This window comes from Carassius auratus, chromosome 4, assembly GCF_003368295.1.
Source record: "Carassius auratus strain Wakin chromosome 4, ASM336829v1, whole genome shotgun sequence".
Taxonomy (NCBI): Eukaryota; Metazoa; Chordata; class Actinopteri; order Cypriniformes; family Cyprinidae; genus Carassius; species Carassius auratus.
In genome coordinates this window covers 13328823-13352490 of record NC_039246.1, presented here as the reverse complement: position 1 = coordinate 13352490, position 23668 = coordinate 13328823, and the positions used below count along the sequence as shown (strand labels likewise).

At 37.8% G+C, this 23668-nt stretch overlaps 1 protein-coding gene across 12 annotated transcripts; it reads left to right on the top strand.

Annotated features, from left to right (window-relative positions):
* Positions 1-891: 891 nt before the first annotated feature.
* LOC113059278 (protein-methionine sulfoxide oxidase mical3b-like) lies at positions 892-22973 on the top strand. 12 transcript variants are annotated; one of them, XM_026227702.1, is made up of 31 exons: positions 893-1203; positions 4517-4852; positions 4934-5141; positions 5637-5750; positions 5831-5932; positions 6708-6863; positions 7065-7165; positions 7246-7503; positions 8470-8585; positions 8696-8822; positions 8897-8981; positions 9057-9204; positions 10080-10276; positions 10371-10477; positions 10567-10644; positions 10744-10911; positions 13101-13211; positions 13730-13913; positions 14466-14560; positions 15215-15492; positions 15575-15810; positions 16103-16180; positions 17134-18336; positions 18419-18507; positions 19670-19777; positions 19859-19952; positions 21128-21193; positions 21310-21402; positions 21711-21810; positions 21963-22036; positions 22151-22973. In XM_026227702.1, the coding sequence occupies exons 2-31, from the start codon at positions 4592-4594 to the stop codon at positions 22333-22335; spliced, it is 5220 nt and encodes a 1739-aa protein (XP_026083487.1). In that variant the 5' UTR covers positions 893-1203; positions 4517-4591; the 3' UTR covers positions 22336-22973. The 12 variants fall into 12 exon arrangements, with proteins under 12 accessions (XP_026083452.1, XP_026083487.1, XP_026083469.1 ...); XM_026227684.1 differs by having other exon boundaries at positions 10371-10495; XM_026227667.1 differs by having other exon boundaries at positions 892-1203; positions 8897-9204; positions 10371-10495; positions 15578-15810.
* Positions 22974-23668: the final 695 nt, after the last annotated feature.

Below are 23668 nucleotides of genomic sequence, written 5' to 3'. Positions count from 1 at the left end.
GAAATACAATGTTTGGCATTATTCCTGCTTCGGTTATTCATTATCATTGTTTACGCAAAGAGCATATTCACATTACACATCAAGCACGTAGCCTACGTTAAAGTGATTTCGCGCCATAGTTGCAACATCAAGTTTATGCAGTGTATTTTTCTGGTTTCTTTTGGGTGAGTTAACTGCTAGAAGAGTAATTCAACACAGGCGGGGGAGTTTTGTGTATTTTAATATCGTTTAATATCGTAAAACGCTGTTTTTTTTCCTTGACGTTTCGTCAACAGTGCTTTAGCCTATGCATTAAAATGTAATTCTCGTCACGTTCAGTTTCGTCAACGACTATTTTCGTGCGTAATTTTGTTTACAGCATAACCACCGTGTTATTTAAATTGCAGGGCCCTCTTGGAAACCAGTGTGACAGGAAACCATTCCCTGTTGTTTCTTCAGGGATGGCCCTCAATTATCCCTCAAACAGACGAACTGGTTTCTGAATTAATGACTGAAATTATGCATTTCTCTTTAATCTAAAATACAATAACAGCCACTTGAGGGAGACATTACGCTCTTTGTGTGTTCGGCAGGGAGTGAGACAGTCAAAAGTGTGGCAGTGTTTAAGGTAATGTTCTCCAGATTAGTGTCTCCTCCACCTCTCTTCTCTTACCCTCCCTCATCTGTGCTGTGTAATCTCTTTAAGAAGTCTCTGTCCCGGGGCAAATCAGATTAGATTTAGGGCTGTTTTCTATAACACTCCAACAGCAACCACCAGCAGATCCTCTGCAATACTGAATAATGAATTTGCACGATTAACATGTTCTGCCTGGAATATGGAAACCATCTACTACAGAATCTGTGTGACATAGAGATGCATGTGTGTGTCCTGAAAGACAATGTTTGTGTTTGTTGCTTGTGTGAAAGCGTGTGTGTAGAAGAGTCAGCAGGTGCCTGGTAGCTCCTTCCTCTGACCTTGGCTACAGAGAGATGGGGAGAGAAAGAGGACAGAGTGTGTGTGTGTGTGTGTGTGTGTGTGAGTGTGTGCTGTGTGTGTGAAGCAGTGGAGCTAATTCCTGCACTGCAGCTGTGTATATGAAACCAGAGTTAATGTGGCACCAACAGCTCTAGATCCATTTGGGAACTTGCCAGAGAAAAACAGAGCGAGAGACGAGGAAGGAAAATCATGTCAGCAACGTGTACACACCGCAGAGAAGCAGCACGGTAAATCTGACTTGCATTGAATGTATTTGTGTGTGTGCATGTGTCAGTCTGGTGCAGCAGCGTTGATGCTTTGTGACAGGATCTTAAGGAATCCATATTAATTCAGATGCTTGATAGGATGTGGAAAGAGGTGAAAAAACGTATGACTGCAGCTGCTGGATGGTCATTCTTGGTGCATGCTTACATGGTAACACTCTATATACTCAATGAATGACTGTATGGTTTCATTAATATGTGCAAATGCACATATACAGTAGTCTCACAGTGAAATCGATGTCTGAATGGCTGACATCAGGAAAAACTGTGATCGATCCTCTTTCTGCAGCACTTGACTTGCGTTCTGTAATCCTCTGCTCTCAAACCGCACAGCAGTCAATCACTGAGACATTTGAGAGAAGAGGTCTTTTATTTTTACGGTGATGCTTTAGGGTTTTGCCCTCCATTTACATGAGGATCGTGTGTGAACGACCTCCAGTAAAACCAGGGGAGTTTTCGTTTTGATAGTAACTTGTTCTTCTTCATCTTACACACAGTTTCCATGAACTACTTGTGAGCATTGTATTTGCTTAAAAGAACAGATCATGCATAAATGAGTATCATTACAATACTTTCATCGTTTACGATTATTTGATGAACATTATGAATAACAAATGTACAGGTTGCTCTGTTCCAAGCAAAAATAGCTGTTTTGTGGCCTCAGTAAACTTAGAATAAAATACATTTATGATCCTTTTATGGTGGTTTTTGTTATTCTTGGAACGTGACAGCTCCTGGTCACCATTCAATTTTGATGACAGATTTTTCATTTCATCAAGTTAAGAGAAATATTAGTCTGAAGTTCACCCTGTCTCACCCATAATCCCCCTCTTTCTCCCAGTGGGTTGCTGTCCTATGAGTTGATACCTGACCCCATCTTCAAAGGTCCTAAACTTTTGACACTATGTCAGTATCTGCATTAATTCATTTGAACAACTTGCTGTATCATATTCTATTATAAAGACAAGACACAGATTCTGCTGTCAATAGTAAAGACAAGTCCGTGCAAGAAGGGGAAGAAATCAGCCATTAAAAGGATTTGGACACCAAAATCAAACCTAAATTGGTTTGCTTCTCATTACATATAATCATGAGATATAAAATCAGGCATTATCTGAAAGCTCATATAATGAGTCATTCTTATGTGGCCACTTAGAGCTCAATTTTTTCTATCTAGGCTGAACTGCACGGCTGAGTAATAGTGCTGAGTAAATTGAGTCAATGCAGTTACTGTAATCTTTTGTAATGTGCGTAATGAAGTGGTTTACTGTCTGGTGATTATTGCTGACTCTATGCAGCACTGTAAACCCCGCACCTTTTACTCAGCAGCCAATCAGAATGATCATTAGAGTCAGTACATCAGCCACAGACCACTCCAAAACATTTTGATTATCTATCCATCTGTCTATCTATAGATATAGTTATCTATGATCAATATCATACATATATATATATACAGTAAATCTCACTTGCATTGAATGTATTTGTGTGTGTGCATGTGTCAGTCTGGTGCAGCAGCGTTGATGCTTTGTGACAGGATCTTAAAGGGGGGGGTGAATGCTCGTTTTCACTCAATATCCTGTTAATCTTGAGTACCTATAGAGTAGTACTGCATCCTTCATAACTCCAAAAAGTCTTTAGTTTTATTATATTTATAAGAGAAAGATAGTCTGTACCGTTTTTTCCCGGAAAAACACGAGCGCCTGGAGGTGTGGCGTGTGGGCGGAGCTAAAGAATCACGAGCGCGAGTAGGCTTTTGCGTTGAGAGCCTTTGGAAGCTGTGACATTACCGTGGGGGAAAAAACATCATCCAAAACAAACCATGGCTAACAGTCAGATTCAGCCGTATATTTATGATCCAGAATCAGATCCCGAGGCTGAAATTTAACAAGAGCGCAGCAGCAACGACTACAGAAGGACGTCTCTATGTGGTATGTATTGAAACTGTATATATTTGCTTAGCGGTTTTGGAAAATGACTAAGTTCCACTTTATGTCGTCTTTTTTTTTTTTTTTTTAAGCTGTAAGTTACATGTGGAAAGTGCAGTTTGATGACAACATCACATGTTGTTTACTTGATGTGCTTACACGCTGATAGCTTAACAACACAGAGATATTTGAAGCAGTTTTACTCACCGCATGCGGTTCCAACAAACGATCGTGACCCTTTTTCGTTGGGACTGCTTTATCCTTAAGAAATAAACGATGTGCAAATCCGGCGTCAAACTGGGCCTTGTTTGTAAAACAAGCATCTTCGAAATGCAGGGAACAAACAAAAACACTTGCACAACTCCGTTGATGCTCTGTAAAAATAAACTCCATCCACTGGTCCCTTAATGCTGTTTTATTTTTATTTTTGTAATCTGTGCAGGGTTGTCTTGCCATGGCAACCAAAAACACACTTCTGTGACATTTCGGTCTCTCGCTCTGATCAGTGAATGTCTCTGCTCTGCTATACGGGAGCGCGCGCTCTTCCGGGAGAAGTGCCCTTAAGACCCATATGAGGAAATTCCGCTCCATCTAACGTCACACAGAGCCATACTGAGTGTTACCATGCTTACATGGTAACACTCTATATACTCAATGAATGAATGTATGGTTTCATTAATATATATATTAATATATATATATATATTTTTTAGATAATACAATATAATTATAGGTGATGGGATTTTTCATTATTGTTATTTGTTTGTTTGTTTGTTTACTCAAAATTTCCTAGAAACATTTGAAAACAAAGATTTTGCATTTTCAGTTGACCAAAGCTTTTAATTTTTTGGAAGGCATCAACTAAATAATCGCTTTGAAGCTTATATTATATCTATATTAAATTAACTAATTATTACAAATTTGATCTATATACTGTTTTTATTACTATAGTATAATAAATACTTATTATTCATCACTAATTATACTAAATATCACAAATTATTTATTGCACTTACGTAATAATTTGTAGGAAAGTCCAAGGCAATTCAATTAACTTAATTTCAATATATATTGAATTTACAAATATATTGTGTCAATAAAATTTCTCTTGTAAAAATATGTCTTATATAAGCAGTGACAGTTGAGGAGTTAATGAGAAGACATGTGTCTGAGTGGACCATGATGTGCAGATGGATACTAAGAATGTGGCAGAACTTTTGCTGATGCATCTGCCTCACAGCCTATCTATGCGAATTGCTTTCCTTTTCATCTCCATCTAAATGATGGAGATCAAATTCCAAATGTCCAAAATCACCCAGCAATCCCTGGAAATAATTTCTCCTCTTCAGATGTCCTGTGTCCGGTGCATTCTGGAGGTGAGCTGACTCCTGTGCAGGTCACTGCGGGTCGTGTGAGGAGCTAATATGTGGGTCGGCCAGTCTGAGTCGTGCCAGGCACACGCGCTGTTCGATGCCTTCGTGCAGGCAGCCACGTGCAGGGAGACCCTCAGGGCCTTCCAGGAGCTGTGTAAAGAGCTGAAGCTGCATCCAGGCGGTCAGCCGCAGTTCTACCACACTCTGAGGAGCAGACTGCACGACTGGAAGGCCAAAGCACTATGGGCCAAACTGGATAAAAGAGCCAGCCAGAGAGAGTACATGAGAGGCCATGCTTGCACCAGCACCACGGTACAAAGAGTCCCCCGCAGTGCAATGCAAGAGAGAGTTGTCTTTACTAGTGCACTGACAGCTGTTTTGTTGTGTGTTCAGTGTCTGATCATAGGTGCAGGTCCGTGTGGATTGCGGACAGCTATAGAGCTGCGATTTCTGGGCGCCAGGGTGGTTCTGGTGGAAAAGCGAGATGCTTTCTCACGGAACAATGTTCTTCATCTTTGGCCCTTCACCATCCAGGACCTCCGTGGTTTGGGGGCCAAAAAGTTCTACGGGAAGTTCTGCGCTGGAGCCATAGACCATATTAGTGAGTAAATGTGAACTTGAGATCAAAACTCAGTTGAGTGCTTATTTGTGGTTTTATCGTATGCAATTCATCAGAGCGAATTATTCCAAAGGAAATAAAACCTGCTCCACTTCTGAAACAACTTCCTTTCCAGGTGACATCATTATGGCCAGTGATCAATTTTTACTTTTCATAGTCCAATCAATTCCCCGTGAATCAAGTCTAAACTTACTTTTCTCATTATTCATCCCTTTTTTAATCTGTCCTATCATTTTTTTCTTTTCTTTTTTAAAGGTGGCCTTGTTATAGAATAAAAAAAAAAATCAGTATTGGTTCATATTCGATATTTGAATTAGTATGAAATGTGCTGAAAATTACTTTATAAGTTAATACCTTAATATGCAGTTTTGCTTTATCAGTTTAATGGATTTGAATGGCATCTAATGCTTATTAAAACTATTTAAATTTACTATTTTTCATGTTAATTTGATTTTATCAACATTTATGCATGTGCAGGTATTCGTCAGCTGCAGCTGATGCTTTTGAAGGTGGCCTTGTTATTGGGAGTTGAGGTTCATGTGAATGTGGAGTTCAAACATCTAGTGGAACCTCCAGAGGACCAGAAGAAACGTAAGAAAGTAATCAAATACAATTTCACCCTAATTTTAACTGTAAAATGATTTGTCAGATTTCACGTTTGTCCTGTTCAGGTGTTGGTTGGCGAGCAGAGGTCCATCCCAGCTCACATCCAGTCAATCAGCTGGAGTTTGATGTGGTTATTGGGGCAGATGGTAGAAGAAACACTTTACCAGGTATCTGCAAAAACACATGGTCTCAAGCCTGTTGTAATCACAGAGTATCCAATCTGAAATGCAATAAACAGATGCTTCAGTCTGGGATTAATATGAACCATTATTGGTCATGATAACAGTGTCTTCCTGGTTTCATAACATTTTGTAACTTTGGTTCCCCAGTTTCCTGCTGATTTACAATGGCCTTCCTTTTTTTCTCTCACACATTTGGCAAAACCCATAAACGTGTTGAGCACAATTTGTTCTGTAATTTGATTTTCATTGAGGAAATTATGCCACTCGTATTTTGGTTAATTAATGGCAGAAGCTAAAAAAAAGCCTTCTGCTTTAGACTTAAAGAAAAAAGAAGTGTAAATGATTTAGTAAAAAAGACTAGTGAAAAGTTCAAATAGAGCTTGAAAACTTAGCTACACTACTGAATGAGATAATATATGATTCTGTGATTTATCAGCCAGATATCAGCATCCAGAAATAATATTAAGGAATATATATCGTGTAATACTAGAGTTAAAAGATATTTAATATTCAATGTCTCTTTTTATCATGACCGTGCTGACAATATATAATATAAAGTCACATATAGTTACTGAAGTACTAAAATACTGAAGTAAAAGAATCTCATCTTGTGCAATGTTGAGGAACATTGAGGAAGTTTCGCAGTCATCTATAAGAGACAGTTCCCCTATTCTAATTTTACCCTATTTTGGACGTCACTAATTCATTTTCTCGGATTCAAATTCTCTGTATTATGGTTTTATTCATTATGTTCTGTTAGGGTTTCGCAGGAAAGAGTTTCGTGGGAAACTGGCCATTGCCATCACGGCGAATTTCATCAATCGCAACACCACTGCCGAAGCTAAAGTGGAGGAGATCAGCGGTGTCGCCTTCATCTTCAACCAGAGGTTTTTCCAGGATCTTCGGCAGGCTACCGGTGCCGAGTTATTTCATTATGCAATATCTTACTACACTAGATAGCAAAACCTCATGGATTGCACTCAAATGTATTTTAAGCAACTAACATAAATGTTTACATACAGCAGAAGCTTCTTTGTCTTCTCAAATATGAACGAGTTTATCATGTTTAAGATGATTAAAGCAATAATGATTATCAGTCAACATCTTTTCTGTGCAGGAATTGATCTGGAGAATATAGTATATTACAAAGACGACACTCACTACTTTGTAATGACCGCCAAAAAGCAAAGTCTTCTGGACAAAGGAGTCATTTTGCGCGTGAGTCAAATATCATGTGTATTCATCCGCATATCGTACACATTGATTTGTGAGTGACCGTTTTCTTGTTTGTTTTGCAGGATTACGCTGACACTGAAATGCTGCTGTCCAGGAACAACGTGGACCAGAATGCACTGCTCTCGTATGCTCACGAAGCTGCTGATTTCTCCACCAATCATCAGCTCCCCACGCTGGACTTTGCCATCAACCACTATGGGCAGGCAGATGTGGCCATGTTTGACTTTACCTGCATGTACGCCTCTGAGAACGCAGCGATGGTGCGTCAGCGCAGGGGACACCCTCTGCTGGTCGCTCTGGTGGGGGATAGTTTACTAGAGGTGAGAACAATTTAAAAACTATCTATCTATCTATCTATCTATCTATCTATCTATCTATCTATCTATCTATCTATCTCTATCTATCTATCTATGTATCTATCTATCTATCTATCTATCTATCTATCTATCTATCTATTTATTTCTATCTTTCTTTCTATCTATCTATCTATCTATCTATCTATTAGTGCTGTCAAATTGATTAATTGCATCCAAAATAAAAGTTTTTGTTTACGTATATTTAAGAAAAAAAAGCTGTTTATATATTAACTATATTTTTATAAGTTATATGAATATACATATTTACATGTAAATATTTTCAAAACATATAATGTATGTGTGTGTCTTTATATATACATAATAAATATACACCGTTCACACACATATATTATGTGAACAAAATCTTATATTTTGAATGCAATTAATTGCAAATGTATATTAAACAAAATATGATTTTATTTTACATTTTATTAGTTTATCTTAAGAAAATCAATATTCATTTTTTATCAAATATCAAAATGAAGATCTGTGTTTTTCATGCATAGCAATTTCATTTATAATGTTTTCATGTTCAAATTCACTTGTAGTATTTAAAATGATTGACCTTTATTTTTAAATAAAAAATATAAAAATAATATAGAATTATAATTTGGCATTGTTTTGACCATAATAACATACAGTAATTATCAGGTTTTTGGTTCCCTTTGTTTAAAGAATATATATTTTGACACTCAATATATCATAACTTATTTTGATCATTTTTACAACTATGCATTTAATCTTACTTTAAATTCTATTTTAACAATGTTTAGATAATTTTATTAGAAAGTAAGACAAAGACACCAATTAACAAAATGCTTCAATATATTCTTTTTAGAACATTTTGAAAACATCTGTGATATATATTTTTTGCTCTGATTCTCCTGATTGTAAGCATCTTAGTGTAATTACACAGCTCTTTTTTTATAGCCATTCTGGCCAATGGGAACAGGAATTGCTCGGGGCTTCCTGGCAGCCACGGACACGGCCTGGATGGTTCGCAGCTGGGGTCAAGGCAACACCCCTTCAGAGGTTCTGGCTGAGAGGTCAGAGCTAAAATGAGATCCCAATGAAGCCAAGGCAGATTTACGAACAATCAGTTTTGACAAAGTAGGATTCTGTTCTAATATCCCCCTCTGTTTCTTCCCCGTCTCAGAGAGAGTGTGTATCGGTTGCTTCCTCAGACAACACCAGAAAACGTCAGTAAAAACTACAACCAGTACAGCGTGGATCCTGCTACCCGCTATCCCAACATCAACATGCAGCTCATCAGCGCTGCTCAGGTTAGAAACTTGCACTTCTAATTGAGTCATAATCGCTGATGATGATGATCATGATGTTGAAAATGTGTGTACAGGTGCGTCATCTCATAGACACAGGTGAGGGTCCGGTTTTAAATCTTGATGCGGTCAGCTCTCCACACCCAAGACTCACACGGCAAGGTGTGTGTTACTTTATACACACCATCTACCACTTATACAGTCATACACAATCTAACATGCTGTCTGTGTGTGTAGAGTCAATGGCTCGTTACAGTAAGCTTCTGAGCTGGTGTCAGGAGCAGACGCATGGTTACATGAACGTATGTGTGACAGACTTCACAACTTCCTGGAGGAGTGGCCTGGCCTTGTGCGCTCTCATACACAGATTCAGACCTGACCTCATGTGAGTCCACACTCTTTACTCTGGGTATGAATGAAGGTTGTGGCATAGTGGTTAGCAATCTAGGCTGGTAACCTAGTTTATATCACAGGTTGGCCAAGCTGTGAGTTGCAAAGCGCTATTGCTACCATTTTATTGGGCTAAAATTTATATGAGGTGGCTGTGGCACCAATATTTTTGGTCTACTTCCCAGAATGGACTGTTTTAAATATGTATATCTACTAAAAAAAAATGTATGGGAGTGCCATAATAATAAGCAATTCATTTCAAGCATCAGTAGCTAAATATATCATAAAATGTGTAAATAAATAAATGTACATATATTAAATGTTATTAAATGTATAAATAAAATATAGAATGTATTTAATGTAAACTTTTTTTTAAAAGCATCAATAAATAAACTGGCAAAATGTGGCAATAAAAATGACGTGTTTCATGATTTATTCATTATATGACATGTATAGTTATTAATTAACACTATGTAGTTAATAAATAAATAGATCAGTAAATAAAATCTACATTGTGAAATATGCCAATAAATGTCAATTACATTTCCACCTAAACTTTAATGTTTGATTATGAACATTTTATAAAGTATTTATTTATTGACTTAACTTTTATATTATTTTAAATTGTAATTGTATTCAATAACATATATTTATTAAAACTTTTAATTAAATATTTATATATTAATGCGGCACTCCCAGTCCTCTATAGGTACTATTATATTGATGGGCGTAAGCTTAAACCTGAAAAAACTTTCATGAGGTTTTTCTTTTATTCCTTCAAATTTAGTGACTAAAACTGGGCAGATTGTATTATTGCATGGAGGTTTTCTGAATGTGTTACTCTGACACTAGTGTCTTTGTTTCTTGCAGTAATTTTGCATCTCTGGAGGAGAGTGAACCAGAGCTCAATGGTCAGCTGGGTTTGGACATGGCGGAGCTGGAATTTGGTATTTGTCCTATTATGACCGGCAAGGAGATGAGCGCACTGGAAGAGAGTGACTCTCTCTGCATGGTCATGTACCTCAGCCAACTTTACGAGCTCCTCAAAGACACAGCGCCAGCTAGTGGTCAGGACAAGGCATAATCTGTTATTTTACTTGGATGATATTGTAACCTTCTTTCATCTTTATTTATATACACACTTTTTTTTTCTCCGATTAGGAAACCTGAGCTCAGAAGGGAAAGTAGGTCCGTTCTCTAGCCCGAAGTCACCAATCTCACTGCTCAGCAAACTGGGACAGAGTCTGTCCCGCAAACGCAATCCCAAGGTTCACACACACTCACAGGTACACAACTGCATTTTTTAGCAGCCATTACCCATTTTATGTTAAGATGCGCTATTTTTCCTCTCTATCAGGATAAGAAAGAGAAGGAAGCAGATAGTGTTGGAAATGGAAAGAGGAGGAGAACAAGCCAGACTGGCCAGTCAGAAGAGGTGAGATGTTATATATAAAATATATATATTTAGTTTATTTCATCTGTTAAATTTTTTTCCACATTTTTGTTGATTATCTGTGATATTTTCCTGATATAGGATGATGTTCCTCATGACAGCAAAGAAAATAAAACTTCAGGAGTAACTCCTGTGTCAGAAGCAAAGGTCGCTGAGGGTCAAGGCATGGTTCGGTCCATGACGACGCTACTGCTGGCTAAATTTGAGGAAAACACACCACTGGCCTCAGCCAATACAATTCGCAGACAGGTGTGTGAGGCTTTGTGTGATGCATGTGTTTTTTTACATGCATAAAAGTGTGTTTGTATGTGCAAACATATATGTGACCCTGGACCACAAAACCAGTCATTTTTTACAAACTAATCAAATTTTTTGTTGCTAATGAAAAATTTGATTTTGATATATTTACGGTAGGAAATTTACAAAATATCTTCATGGAACATCATCTTTACTTGAGATCCTAATGATTTTTGGCATAAAAGAAAATCGATTATTTTTGACCCATACAATGTTTTTTTGGCTATTTCTAAAAATATACCCCAGCAACTTAAGTTTTTTTGTGGTCCTAGGTCACATGTCCATGTCCTGACAAGGTGTTTTTGTTTTGTTTTTGTTTTTTAAATTTGCTTTCTCTACTCAGAAGAGCAGGAGATATGATTTAATGGATTTATTCATCGCATCAATCAGGCTTGATTAATAATGTCTTAGTCACTCATATCCATGTTTGATAGAAGATTTTTTGGGGTTTTGGTTGCTATAAAATGTCAAACTTTCTCTTTTAGTCATGAGATTTGTAACATTTTCCTAATATAGAGGGAACTAGCTCACCTTGCCCATCCGGGAAAACTGCTGATTCATCCAGTGCCTGCTGCACAAACTTAGCATACACACTTCAACAGGAAGAACTAGAATTGGCAAAGCCTCTATGCAGAGTTTATAAAGTGTTTTATTAGATTAAAAGCCATTCAGGTGATTGACAGTAACAGCTGCTGCATTAGAAGACTGCACCAGGGATTTTTACTCTACAATGAATAACATTTTGATGTCCACCAATCCTACTTGAAATGAAAGGAAAATTCTGTTATTAATTACTCGCCCTCATGTTGTTCCAAACCTGTAAGACCTCCGTTCATCTTTAGAACACAAATTAAGATATTTTTGATGAAATCCCAGAGCTTTCTGACCCTCCATAGACAGCAACAGAACTAGCACTAGCACTAGTAAGTACATCGTTAAAATGTGACGTCAGTGGTTCAACCGTAATGTTATGAAGCTACGAGAATACTTTTTGCACACAAAGAACACACACACACAAAAAAAATCAAATAATTACTTCTTTTTCCTGTCAGTCTTTGACACACATTCATGACAGTATCACTTGAATGTGTCAATTCATATCTGTCTATTTCTTCAAAAATATCTTAATTTGTGTTTTGAAGATGAATAAATGAATGATGTATTTTAAATAGCATGTCTTGTGTATTGCTGTCCACCCAAATGAGGGTAAGTAATTAATGACAGAATATTTGGGTGAACTAACCGTTTGAGAAAAAGCACACAACACAGCAGGAGCTGATGTGTTTCTGTTTCAAGGAATAGGTCAGAGTTCACTTTCTGCTGATTTAAAACGAGAAGGTAAAAAGACACCTGTGCCATAAGATAAAATGGGTCCAGTAGTGTGCAGTAATGGCTAATCTGATTCTGATTGAATCTTCTTTGGTCTCTGGGACTGTTGGCTTGGTATGAATAGGTTATGAAGAAGCTCTCTGTGTGAACAGGCCTAGGGCTCAACAGCCTATCAGTGACTGGAGGCCATGGGACATGTGATTTGAGGATCTTAACTGAAGAATCTCAGACAGAGTGGTTTATTATCTCTACCTTATCCTTTATGCTACTTAGTGACTTTGCCATTGACTGACAGGTTTATATTGATTTATGGATGGATGGATGGATAGAATATGTTAGGTTGGAAATGGTATGGTGAATTTAATGGCATTCACACCAAGGACGATAACTATAATGATAACAAAAGGCTGTAACATTTTCATAATCATTGTAATTAAATGAGAATAATGATGTCCATGTCACAACAATAACTATAATTACATGGAGGAACAATATCACAGAAATCATTTTCGGAATGATTTTTTTTTTTTCTGAACAATACAAATACAATTAGACTTTGAAGCACTCAAGCAGCAGATGTCATAAGTGAAATATGTGCTTATAATATATTATTGCCCAATGACGTGGATGTTAATATAGCTCTTGTTACTTTATAGAAATCTTTTTTGTTGACGTTCTCTGTTTAAGCCAATCTGTCATTTCCACACCTTTATGCTTTTATGGATATTCATGCATCATTTCTTTTGATGGCTTTCATCTCAGAAGCATTTTGCATTCCTGCTTGTTTCCTATGCTCATCTTTTGATTTGTAGAGCTACGTTCAGATGTATACGGGCGGAGTGAGCTCATTGGCTCAGCAGATATCCAATCAGATTCAGAGTCAGCAGGATCAATCTCCCAAGCTCCTTCACAGGAGGGAGTTGGTAAGAGTTCACATGTTGTGTCCGGGACAAATCTTCCCTAACACTGTGAATCTTCTTGTGTCCTTTTTAGTGCAGTTTTGCTGTGTGTATAACCCAGCCTTGATTTTTGCTAATTACTAATTCCTTCTCTAATCTATTTTCTCTAATAAGGCTCAGTGCTTTACAGCTTGGTTAGACTGTCATTCCATGAAATTGCTGCAGTTTGTTTCTATGGCATGTGGTGAAATATGAGCCTTTGTTTGACGTTTTTCATTGTGTCAGCCATATTTTATTTAATATATTAGCATTATTTTATATTTATTAAAATTAAAAATTACTGTAAATAAAAAAAATATATAAAAATAAAATCTGAAATAATACAATTATTAAAATAAAATAAAATAACAATTATCATAAGTAATAATAATTATATAAAATTATTTAATGCACACTGTCACCACAGTTCTGTCCTGACAGCTGTAGTTGTCCATGTTAAGAAACTTTCTTTTAATTCTTGACCTTTGACCTCTCACCTGTAGGGTTCTCAAAAGGAGTTTCCTGTGAATATGGGCAGCAGTGATGTGTGTTATTTCTGCGGCCGTCGCGTTTATGTCATGGAAAGGCTGAGCGCGGAGGGAAAGTTCTTCCATAGGAGCTGCTTCCAGTGTGATCACTGCAGCACCACGTTACGCTTGTCCAACTACGCTTACGACCAGCTACATGGTGCGTGTGTATGATTAATCACTTCATACTTTCACTAACAAAACGATTATTATCAGTACTTTGTGTTTTTAAGATTTTATGCTTAAATCAAAAACAATAGGTGTTTAGCTTTTAATGGATGTAGTCACAAGATGAGCGACACAGCCTGTTAAAATGTCCTGTTGTTCTGTGTTGCTCTAGGCGACTGTTTTTGACCGAACAAATTGCTCTTTTGTTACCATTGCACAGTCATAAGGTCTGAAATGAGGGTTTGTTGGGACAGGGCTTTTATTGTTGTGCAATAATGATAGTGGGGTGCACACACACACAGAAACTGAAGGCCCTCAGCAAAATCCCTTTTAAATATTTTTTAAAAATAGGAATCAAAACACCAAAAAGGTTCTAACTGATAGGGTTGTATAGATCACATGATTCAAACACTTCAAGTTTAAAAAAAGAGGCGGCATTCAGGCCGACTTCAAGCAACTATATAAATAAGACATTTAGTCCCTGCATCAGCTACTTTTTTATTTTCCTGCTCTCTCACGTCATTTTTTCTTTTTGTTTGTACAGGAAGGTTTTACTGTAAGCACCACTTCAGCTACAGAATGACTAGCGTGGATCAGAGAAAGAGACCAGCCCCACCTGTGGCCCCTCGATCTACTCAGGTAAACTCATCAGATCACCATTACACTTCTTTTAGATCCTCTATGTTTTGAGCTATGTATAAAACTGAGAAATTATCAGTATAATGACTATATACAGTACATCTGACAGATTTGTGAATAAATTTATGTAAAAACAGGATGCAATTTTTTAAATAACATAAACTGCACCATAGTTTTTATTTATTGAATTTTTCAGTTTGTCATAAATATTTATATATATTTACATGTGTATATAACTCTGTTATTTGTTTATTCGGCATTTAAAGATTTGTATTTTATTTAAAATATTTTTAGATAATTTTGTTTATTTTTATTTAAATAAAAATGGAAAGGAATATCAATATCAATTTCTTTGATTAAAAAGTACTTATTTTCTTTTATTAATTCTGTTTGTTAAGGTGTCCTTGTTGCACATGCTAAGTGTACTTACTATTGTAATTACAGTAAATTATGCATAATTACATGCAAGTTACCCTAAACCAACCCTAAGCCAAAACCTAATCCTAACCCTAACCATATAGTTAGTACATGTAGTTAATTAATATTACTCTGTTCTCAAATGTATTATTATACTTTAACAAGGATACCTTAAAGTGTTACTTTATTTATTTATGCATTTATTGACATGACTTGTCTGTGTTTCTGTCTCTCCAGGCTCTCCCTGCTCCGTCCTCGGCTTCTACGTCTTTGTCCTCTCTAGGGTCAGTGGGCACAGCTACCCCACCAGACTCTTGGTCCTCCAGCGCCCAACCAGACATAGTATCCAGCCTGGCCAAGAGACTGTGTGGTACCCCAGAACGCATTGAGCTGGAGAACTACAAACCCTGCCCAAAACAACAGGACAGCCCACTGCTGGAGGTCCCAGAGGAGACGCTTGCACAGCACAACCTCAGTGCTAGCCTGCAGGAGAAAAACACAGAGGAGCAGTCCAGGTATAAAACATGCTCCTCTCATATTACTAATGTTTACTGGCATGTTTTTCCTGGATAAATCTGTCTCTTTTTTGGCTTTCAGTAGCTCTGAGTCAGACCTAGAGGAGGAGGTTGTCTGGAAGGAGGAGGGGCCAAACATCAGGACCAATGAACAGAGAGAGTTTGACCTGGAGGAGGAGCTAAAAGAGGAAGAGGGAGGAGAGAACCAGGAAAAACAAGAGGAGGAGGAGGAGGAGGCCGAAGATGAGGAGGAGGAGGAGGAGGAGGAAGAAGGAGAAGTTTCCGAAGAAGAACAAGACGAGGGAGTTTCTAGTGATGGTGGGTGTTTGTTTCTGTTAATTTTCTTTAGAAATGGCTCTGATAAAATGGGTAAAGTATGATCTTGTCTGACTATATTGTCTGTTTATTGATGAAATCAAATCAAAGAAATCATCTTAAGATGAGCTGATGTTCTATTTAATGTCTCTCGATGCCTGTTTTTGTTTATGTTTGTGTGAATTTGTATGCGAGGTGAGTGTTGTCATGCTTGTTTTTTAATGTTTATTTTTGTGCATTCACCACTGAATGTGTGTGTGTTTTGGGGTGTGTTGACATGTATGTGTATGTGTAGAGGGTGAGTACTGCCCTTGGGAGAGGGAACGGCTCTCAGGGGTGTGGCTTGAGGAAGAGGAGGCGGGGTTTGTTAAAGGTAGCACCGCCCCTGAACATTGATGGCCTTCATAAGCCTTTTTTGCATTATTTTAACTTAAAAGATGTTGTTTGCAGGTTATTTCTTTTGCAGACTGTGCATGATTAATAGTGTGTTTTTAATGTTTGTGTATTTTGCAATTGGCTTTTTATACTTTATATTTTTGGGTTACGCTATGGAAATAAGTTGGAGGTTGTTTTTTTTGCCTGTTTTATATATTTTGCAAATTTTAAGTCACTAACTTAAACTGTGTCCTAACCAGGTACAACATGACAAGTTTTCATATTGTAATTTATTTGTTAACATCGAAAGCAATAACGCTGCACAATGTAAACACTCATTTCTAATCCCAACATATTTGCTACATAGTGTTTACATTTTAATGCAGTATGCCTGGTTAGCACATACGTTTGATCACATTTGCAGTTTATGAAGTATAAATAAAGAAGTTAGCCTACTTTATAGATCCTAGTCAGTAAAAATTTATGCACAGCAAAAATTTACACAAAAAAAATTATGCACATGGTACAAGTAATTCTACACTAAGGTCTTAACAGTAATAATATTTAGATACACACTCATAATAGGAACTATTTGGGGGTAAAAATTTTTTATAAAAATAAAATAAATTATATACAGTATATTAATGAAAAATATAGTTTCTCATTATAATACTTTATATATCATTAGAATTAATGAGACATAAAGTTTCAGAATATGGATCTATCAAAAGTGAAAAACCTCCAAAACATTTGATTTTCTATTGTTTATTCGTACCATGATTGAACCTTTTTTACAATCTTATCTTTTTCAGGCTGCTTCATATTATTGCTTTTTTAAGAGCAACTGACAAGCTGCACCTTCCCCACAAAACTATTTTATTAGGAAGATTCTAAACTCCTCTAGAATTCTTTCCCATTCTAATTTTTTCCTTTCATTCTTTTAATAACCAGAGTCTTATGAAGGATACAGTAACGACAAAGATATAGACACCAGTTCAGTCAGAGAGTCCAATCCATGTGACCAACAGGAACAAGACGAATCTGTTTCATTGCACCAGTCTTCTACTGAGTCCCCGCCCTCCTTGAAACCACTAGAATCAGGTCCCACACCCACACCTGAGCTATCAACGAATCCAGAGAACCCACCTGTCAAGAGGTCAGAGGTTGTAGAAGAGTTCTGGCTGAGGAGTGCCGAGATCAGGAAGAGTTTAGGCCTGACTCCTCTGTCTAGAGAATGCGACCCCAAACATACAGCAGCCCAAACATCTAACATTAAAGAAAGCTTCTACACCTCAGTCGCCTACATAACGTCCTGCAATAGCAATTCTGCCAAACAAACACCAAGAAACTGTGACTCCAGCACACAAACTCCATCTCAAAGTACATTCCTGCCTGAACCATCTCACACTATGGAGGGCAATGCAGGCATCACATTAGAAGAGCCGATAGGCCGCTCTTCTGTAATCCACAGACTAAGCATCACTGTAGAAGGTTGTGTGATGGGAGACAAGCAGGATTTGGATATCAGTTCCACCTCATTTGGAAATGAAAGCATTTTAAATCCAGACACAGGTCTTCCTACTCCTCCGTACAGCCCATCTAGTTCCCCTCTTGTCAACAAGCAATGTCGTGCCGTTCACCAATCTGAACCGATACTGGACCGAGAGGTTATGGTCTTCTCATCAACCAGCGCTACTCCTATTCCACAGCGGGATGGTTTTAAACCTGAGCTCAATCAAGCTTGGAGTCTTCCTCCGGATGAAATTGAGATCCTGTGTGGAGACGAGGCGGAAGGGGCTTCCAGACTGCCAGAAAGATCCGGTGTCACGGAGAACGTATGCCAGATGGACAACCGTAGGCTGGAGCACAGGAGGACGCTTCCAGACCGGTTGGTTGCCCCAATGGACAATGGCTTGGAGGAGAAGGAGAAAAAGCGCAGCTCGCTGTTCTTGCCCCGTAAAAGCAGGAAGAGTATGAATGCAGCGGCTGAGGCCCAGCAGAAGCCAGGAAAGCACAAGTCCCTCTGGAAGACTGTTTTTTCAAAGTATAAAAAGGACAAGAAGAGGAAGGAGGCTACGATGGTGGCAGAAACTCTACCTGCCGCAACTAACACCGAGACCAAGCGGAAGGTGTCAGGAATGAACAGAACATCAGGTGAGATGGATGGATGGATGGATGGATCTATAAATAAACTGTACCACATGAGCATGACTTTAAGGGTGTTACCACATTGCAGACCTGTGTTTCCGGAAAAATCCGAGTTTCTCTGAAGACACAGACTTGTCTTGCCATGCTCTTCTAGAAAGATGTCCACTCAGAGCTCAGGTAATGTCAAATTTCTCTCCACTATCTCTGATCCTTAAGGTCACGTTTCATGTTAATCTGCATATTTTCAAGGGCAAAATTCAACCATTTCAATAGGAATGCAATCCATGCAATTGGAAATTTAGTAAAGAATATTTAGATGCGTGGTTTGAAAGTGACTTCTGTGTGAGCTGTGCTTCATATGTTGCCACATTATAGACAATTAAAGTATTCTCGTAGCTGATGTCAAATTGACTAGTTTAACGATGACCTACCTTTTGTGCCTTGAATGTTTCAGTTGCGTTGCTGTCAATGCAGGGTCAGAAAGCTCTCGGATTTCATCAAAAATATCTTAATTTATGTTCCGAATATGAACAGAGGTCTTACATGTTTGTATTGACATGAGGGTGTGTAATTAATGACCAAATTTTCATTTTTGGGTGAACTATGCCTTTAAGACTTGGACCCTTCAGTCTTCAGATATTTTCAGTCTTACTGTATGCAACAATAAGACAAATTGCTTAGCATTTATCCATGGCTGCTTAGAGCTTTATATATATATATATATATATAAAACTGGACTAATGGAATCATTTATTGCTTCGTTTTATTGACGTTGGAGGTAACTGAATGTCTTTTTCTGGCTGTGCTCTTAGCTGTGGGAAGAACTGTCTAATATCAAGTCAGACCTCCTGAAAGAAACAATATACGAGGAGGTACATGAAGGGGATGAGGTATCAAATATGGCAATGAATTGTTTTTCAGATTTTAGATTGTGAGAGCTGAATGTAGCTCATAGACATGTGTTTTAGGAGTTTGTACCATGGTTAGCAGTATTTATCTGTGTATTCAAAATGCAGAGTATACAGAATACAAATTAATACAGTTTCTGCCTTTTCTCTCCTGAGTTGCTTTACGTGCCTCATGCATTGGCATTCAAGAGGGCGTATGCTGTTAAGGTAGCATCTTTTTATTTCCAATGTGTTGAGCCCCTTCAATCTTTAAACCCACTGGCTGAATTAGCAACACTCAGCATATTGTTCCTCAATAGAAACACAGCGTTTTGCCAGAGCTGCCAACCAAGGCGGCCACCCCAGTGTCGTCATGTCCGTCAGAGGTGGTAGGTGTTTGGGTGGTGTTCCCGGACCCTTCCAGCATAAGTTTCTGTACCACACTGTTTCAGAGAGCAGAAACGGAGGAGGAACTCAACGCCAAGCTGACACGGCGAGTGCAGAGAGCAGCGCGCAGACAGGCCAAGCAGGAGGAGCTGCGGAGGCTGCACAGGGCACAGGTGTGTGTGATGTATTCTGAAGCATTCTTGTTAATGTGCCTCTTAAAAAATGCATATTTATTTTTGTGCATGTCATCTCAGTTAATCCAGCGTCAGTTGGAGCAAGTGGAGGTCAAGCAGAGGCAGCTGGAGGAGAAGGGTGTAGCTGTGGAGAAAGCACTCAGAGGCGAAGCAGGTACCTGTCAATCAAAGTGGATGAGCCTCAGAAATCACAGTTTTATAGAAACTTTTAAATTGTTCATTAATTTGTTCATTTAAAATAAAAGTTGAATGAGATAAGTAACCCTGATTCATAAAAAGATCTGCTTAAACCAGCCTAATGTGGTTTAGTGGTTTTAGCTGGTTTAAAATGGTCTTAGCTGGTTCAAAACCATCATGACCAAGCCGGTCTTCAGCTGATCTAGCTTGAATAAAAGTGTATTTTCTTTTTTAAGCTTAAACCTCACAAATGTTTTTATTTACGTATTTATTATATTCATTTATTTATTCAGTTACTTAATATTTTAGCCATTCTTGCAATACATATAATGTACTATGAAATGTCATCATCATTCATGGTTTGTACCCATTATATGTTTGTTTACAAAGTCTTAACATTCATCAAAAAAATATTGCATATATCATTTTTATTGCTACATTCACTGCATTAGCATATTTTCAAAAAACACAGGGACAGAGCAGTGCTGGATGTTCTGTTTTCTCTAACTTTTAATGGTCATGATGTGTCCTTCCTTATGATATAGACTTCTGGGGAGACTCGAGTACATCTAACCTTTTGGATGTACATCTGGGTGGTATGTACAACACGTTTGACTTAGCGCTCATGCTAATGACACTAACAAACATGTTTACCGTCTATTTAGAGGTTTATAATGTGTTAACACAAATTAAACAGCTGGTTTTAGTGGTGTAAAAACAGGCTTTCTGGCTTTTTTCGTGCTGTGGATCCTGTCCTGTTTGCTTGCTGTTAGCTTTGTGTCTGAATTGAATCTAGATGCTAGAGGGTAGCTTTAGTTAGTTTGTATCATCTGGTGGCTATGACAGTTTGAGATAAAGTTTGAATAGCAGTACTGTTGGAAATACAAATATAAATTGTAGTCAGGGAAGATGGCATATTTTAGAAGCTATTTTAACTTTCACTTTTGGCTAATCTCTCCGGTGGCCTGCTTTCTGAGACAGCAGATTGTCAGTCAGACCACTCCCTGGACATAAACATCCAACTCGACCCATTTCAGCTTCACACCTCACATTCCTCTATTTTTCCCATCCTTGCTTGATTGCCTTCCTGAATTCCTGAATCCCTGAAGCCTTCTTCTCCCTATTTTTTTCTGCCCATCTCTGCGGTTTTAGTCGAGCCCTTTCTAGGTTCCCCTCGTAGAAGGCCTGTCTATCTCTGTCCTTGCTGTTCCTCAGAAGGTAACAACCTCCCCAGTCTCACACCTCTAGTGCCGGTTGTGTAACAGAACTAAAATCTAAAACCTTTTACTTTTCTCTCCTGTCTTCTATTCCTTCCTCTGCCCTGCTGTACGCAGCCAAAGCTAAAGGGACAGAACACGATCATTCAGTTTATATCTGTACAGTCTTTTTTCTTTATGTAGTGCAAGAACCTCCACTTCACCAGCTAAGTACGATATTCTCTCCTGTAATCTCAAATTTAGCTCTGTAACCTTTCGCGATGGAGTTGCATGGGCATGGCACGTTATTGATCTGCATGGCTCTCAGTACATCTAAAAATTCGCATCCTGTCTTATGTGGGAATCGTTTTGTCTGCTTGCATGTTTTGATTAATTTGTATGCAGTACCTTTCAAAAAAAGCCAATTTGAATTGCTTTTTAGTGCTTAAAGTGTTTATTTGGACCCTGCTTATAAGCATATTCATGCACATGATTGCATGTCTATAGAGTGTCCCATCCTCCACTTCTCTCTCTCACAGGAATGGGAAAGAAAGATGACCCTAGTTTAATGCACCAGTGGTTTAAGCTGGTGCAGGAGAAGAATGCCCTTGTGCGCTATGAATCTGAGCTCATGATATTGTGAGTATCAATGGTTTGAATGTTTAATAATAGTCTGAACTGTGCGGACTGATCTGGCATTGTGTGATTGCATCAGGTATTACATAAGTGTTCTGCTTCTCGGTTTGGTCTAGTATTGTTTGCTTGTGCTCATCTGTGTGGTTTGTCTTCAGTGCACGTGAGCTGGAGCTGGAGGACAGGCAGAGTCGACTACAGCAGGAGCTGAGAGAGCGCATGGCGGTGGAAGGTTAGTACATGCAGAAGATATTAATAGTTCAACTTCCCTTAATGCTTTGTGGTTTTCTCTCGTAATGGTTCATCAATTAATAACAGCTTCACAGCACCTCTTTCTCTCTCTCAGACGATCTGAAGGGGGAGGATGAGCTGGCGGAGGAGAGGCGTATCTTGAGCGAGATGCTGGATGTGGTGGAGCAGAGAGATGCCCTGGTGGCCTTGCTGGAGGAGCAGCGAGTGAGAGAAAAAGAGGAGGACGGTGACCTGGAGGCCGTCATGCTTTCTAAGGGTTTCAGTCTGCAATGGGACTGACTTGCACGTGCACAAATCTCATCATACTGCTTGAAGGGCTGCTCTGTGTCTGTTTGCACAACCAAAATGCACAGCTGCTGTTTTCATCAGTCTGAACCGGCCCGTCCACATGCACTCTGGGCTGTTTGTGAAACTACATAGCTGTCTAAATAATGAATCCCAGGATTCGGCAAGAGACTGCAGGCTCTGATTAGAATGAATGGCAATGTCTTGCTGCCAAATAATGCTATTCTAAGACTGCTACGCTAATATGCAAAAGAACATCTTTTTGTTTGCTCTCTTTGTTGATAAAGTTAAGGTACATCTGCAGTGTTATCCAGATCCAGCGCGTTTAGGCTTAACAGAAATTAATGTAGAATGGCATATATAACCACATTGTCAATTTGCAGTAGAGATTGGAGCATGTAAACTTAAATATACAAAAAAAAAAGGCTTCTTAGTGTATGATTGAAAAAACAATTTGACCTGATTTAGGGCAACAGTTTCTGTTGTTTAACCTGTATAAGTCAACTTCACACATAGTTGTCCATTCTCAATATATTCACATTCATTTACTGGATTAAATGTCTTTTTTTATTTTTTATTATCCTGCACAGAATTTGTTTTACATTTTGTTGTCGCTATATTTATTCTGTAAAACTTACTTTCATTAAACAACCTTTCTTTTGAGAAAAATATGAGGACTGTTTTCATTTGGAGTTTGACTACTATTTTGTTTTTTTGGCATGAATATGGGACACTCTAGTGTCCAGCATCTTTTTTAAATGCATTAGTATGGTAATAATAATACTAATAAGTAATAAAAACTAAAAACAATGTCATATTGTTTATGTAATTACCAAAATGATTATGAATTATAAAAAAAAATTTTTTATTTAATATTCTTGGTTTTATACACTTTTGTGATGTATATTAAATTATTATTTGCAAAAAATGCCATAATTGCACAAAATAACTGTATTTGGCCCCAAGTGTCTTAATAATAGGGGTGTAAAAATTTCACTACGCAATAGCAAAATTTTATAGTTATTTTAATGGGATTAATTGGAATGAACAATGAAAAAAAAAACATTTTATTTTATATATTTTTTTATTCATTTTTTTGAAGGAGTTATGTTTTTTGCAAATTAACTCTTCATATATAAGCAGCTCATACTATATAAAAATTGGCTGTCAGTCAACATTTTCCAAAGGCTACGCATATTTTTTTCACATGCTCTTTTTTGAGATAAAGTTTTCCGGGAATAAAAGGTCCTTTTGCACACCTACTTTATTACCTACATTTTCTGTGTTTTTAGGAATTACAAGCCTCGGTATTTTTGAATGTTGTTAA

Bases quoted from the DNA above. Each gene is read 5' to 3' on its own strand.
- LOC113059278 (XM_026227659.1), top strand. From the start codon at position 4,592: ATGTGGGTCGGCCAGTCTGAGTCGTGCCAGGCACACGCGCTGTTCGAT. The intron at 10,277-10,370 runs GTCAGGACAAGG...TTCTCCGATTAG, and splicing joins AGACACAGCGCCAGCTAGTG to GAAACCTGAGCTCAGAAGGG. The intron at 19,778-19,858 runs GTGTGTGTGATG...ATGTCATCTCAG, and splicing joins GGAGGCTGCACAGGGCACAG to TTAATCCAGCGTCAGTTGGA.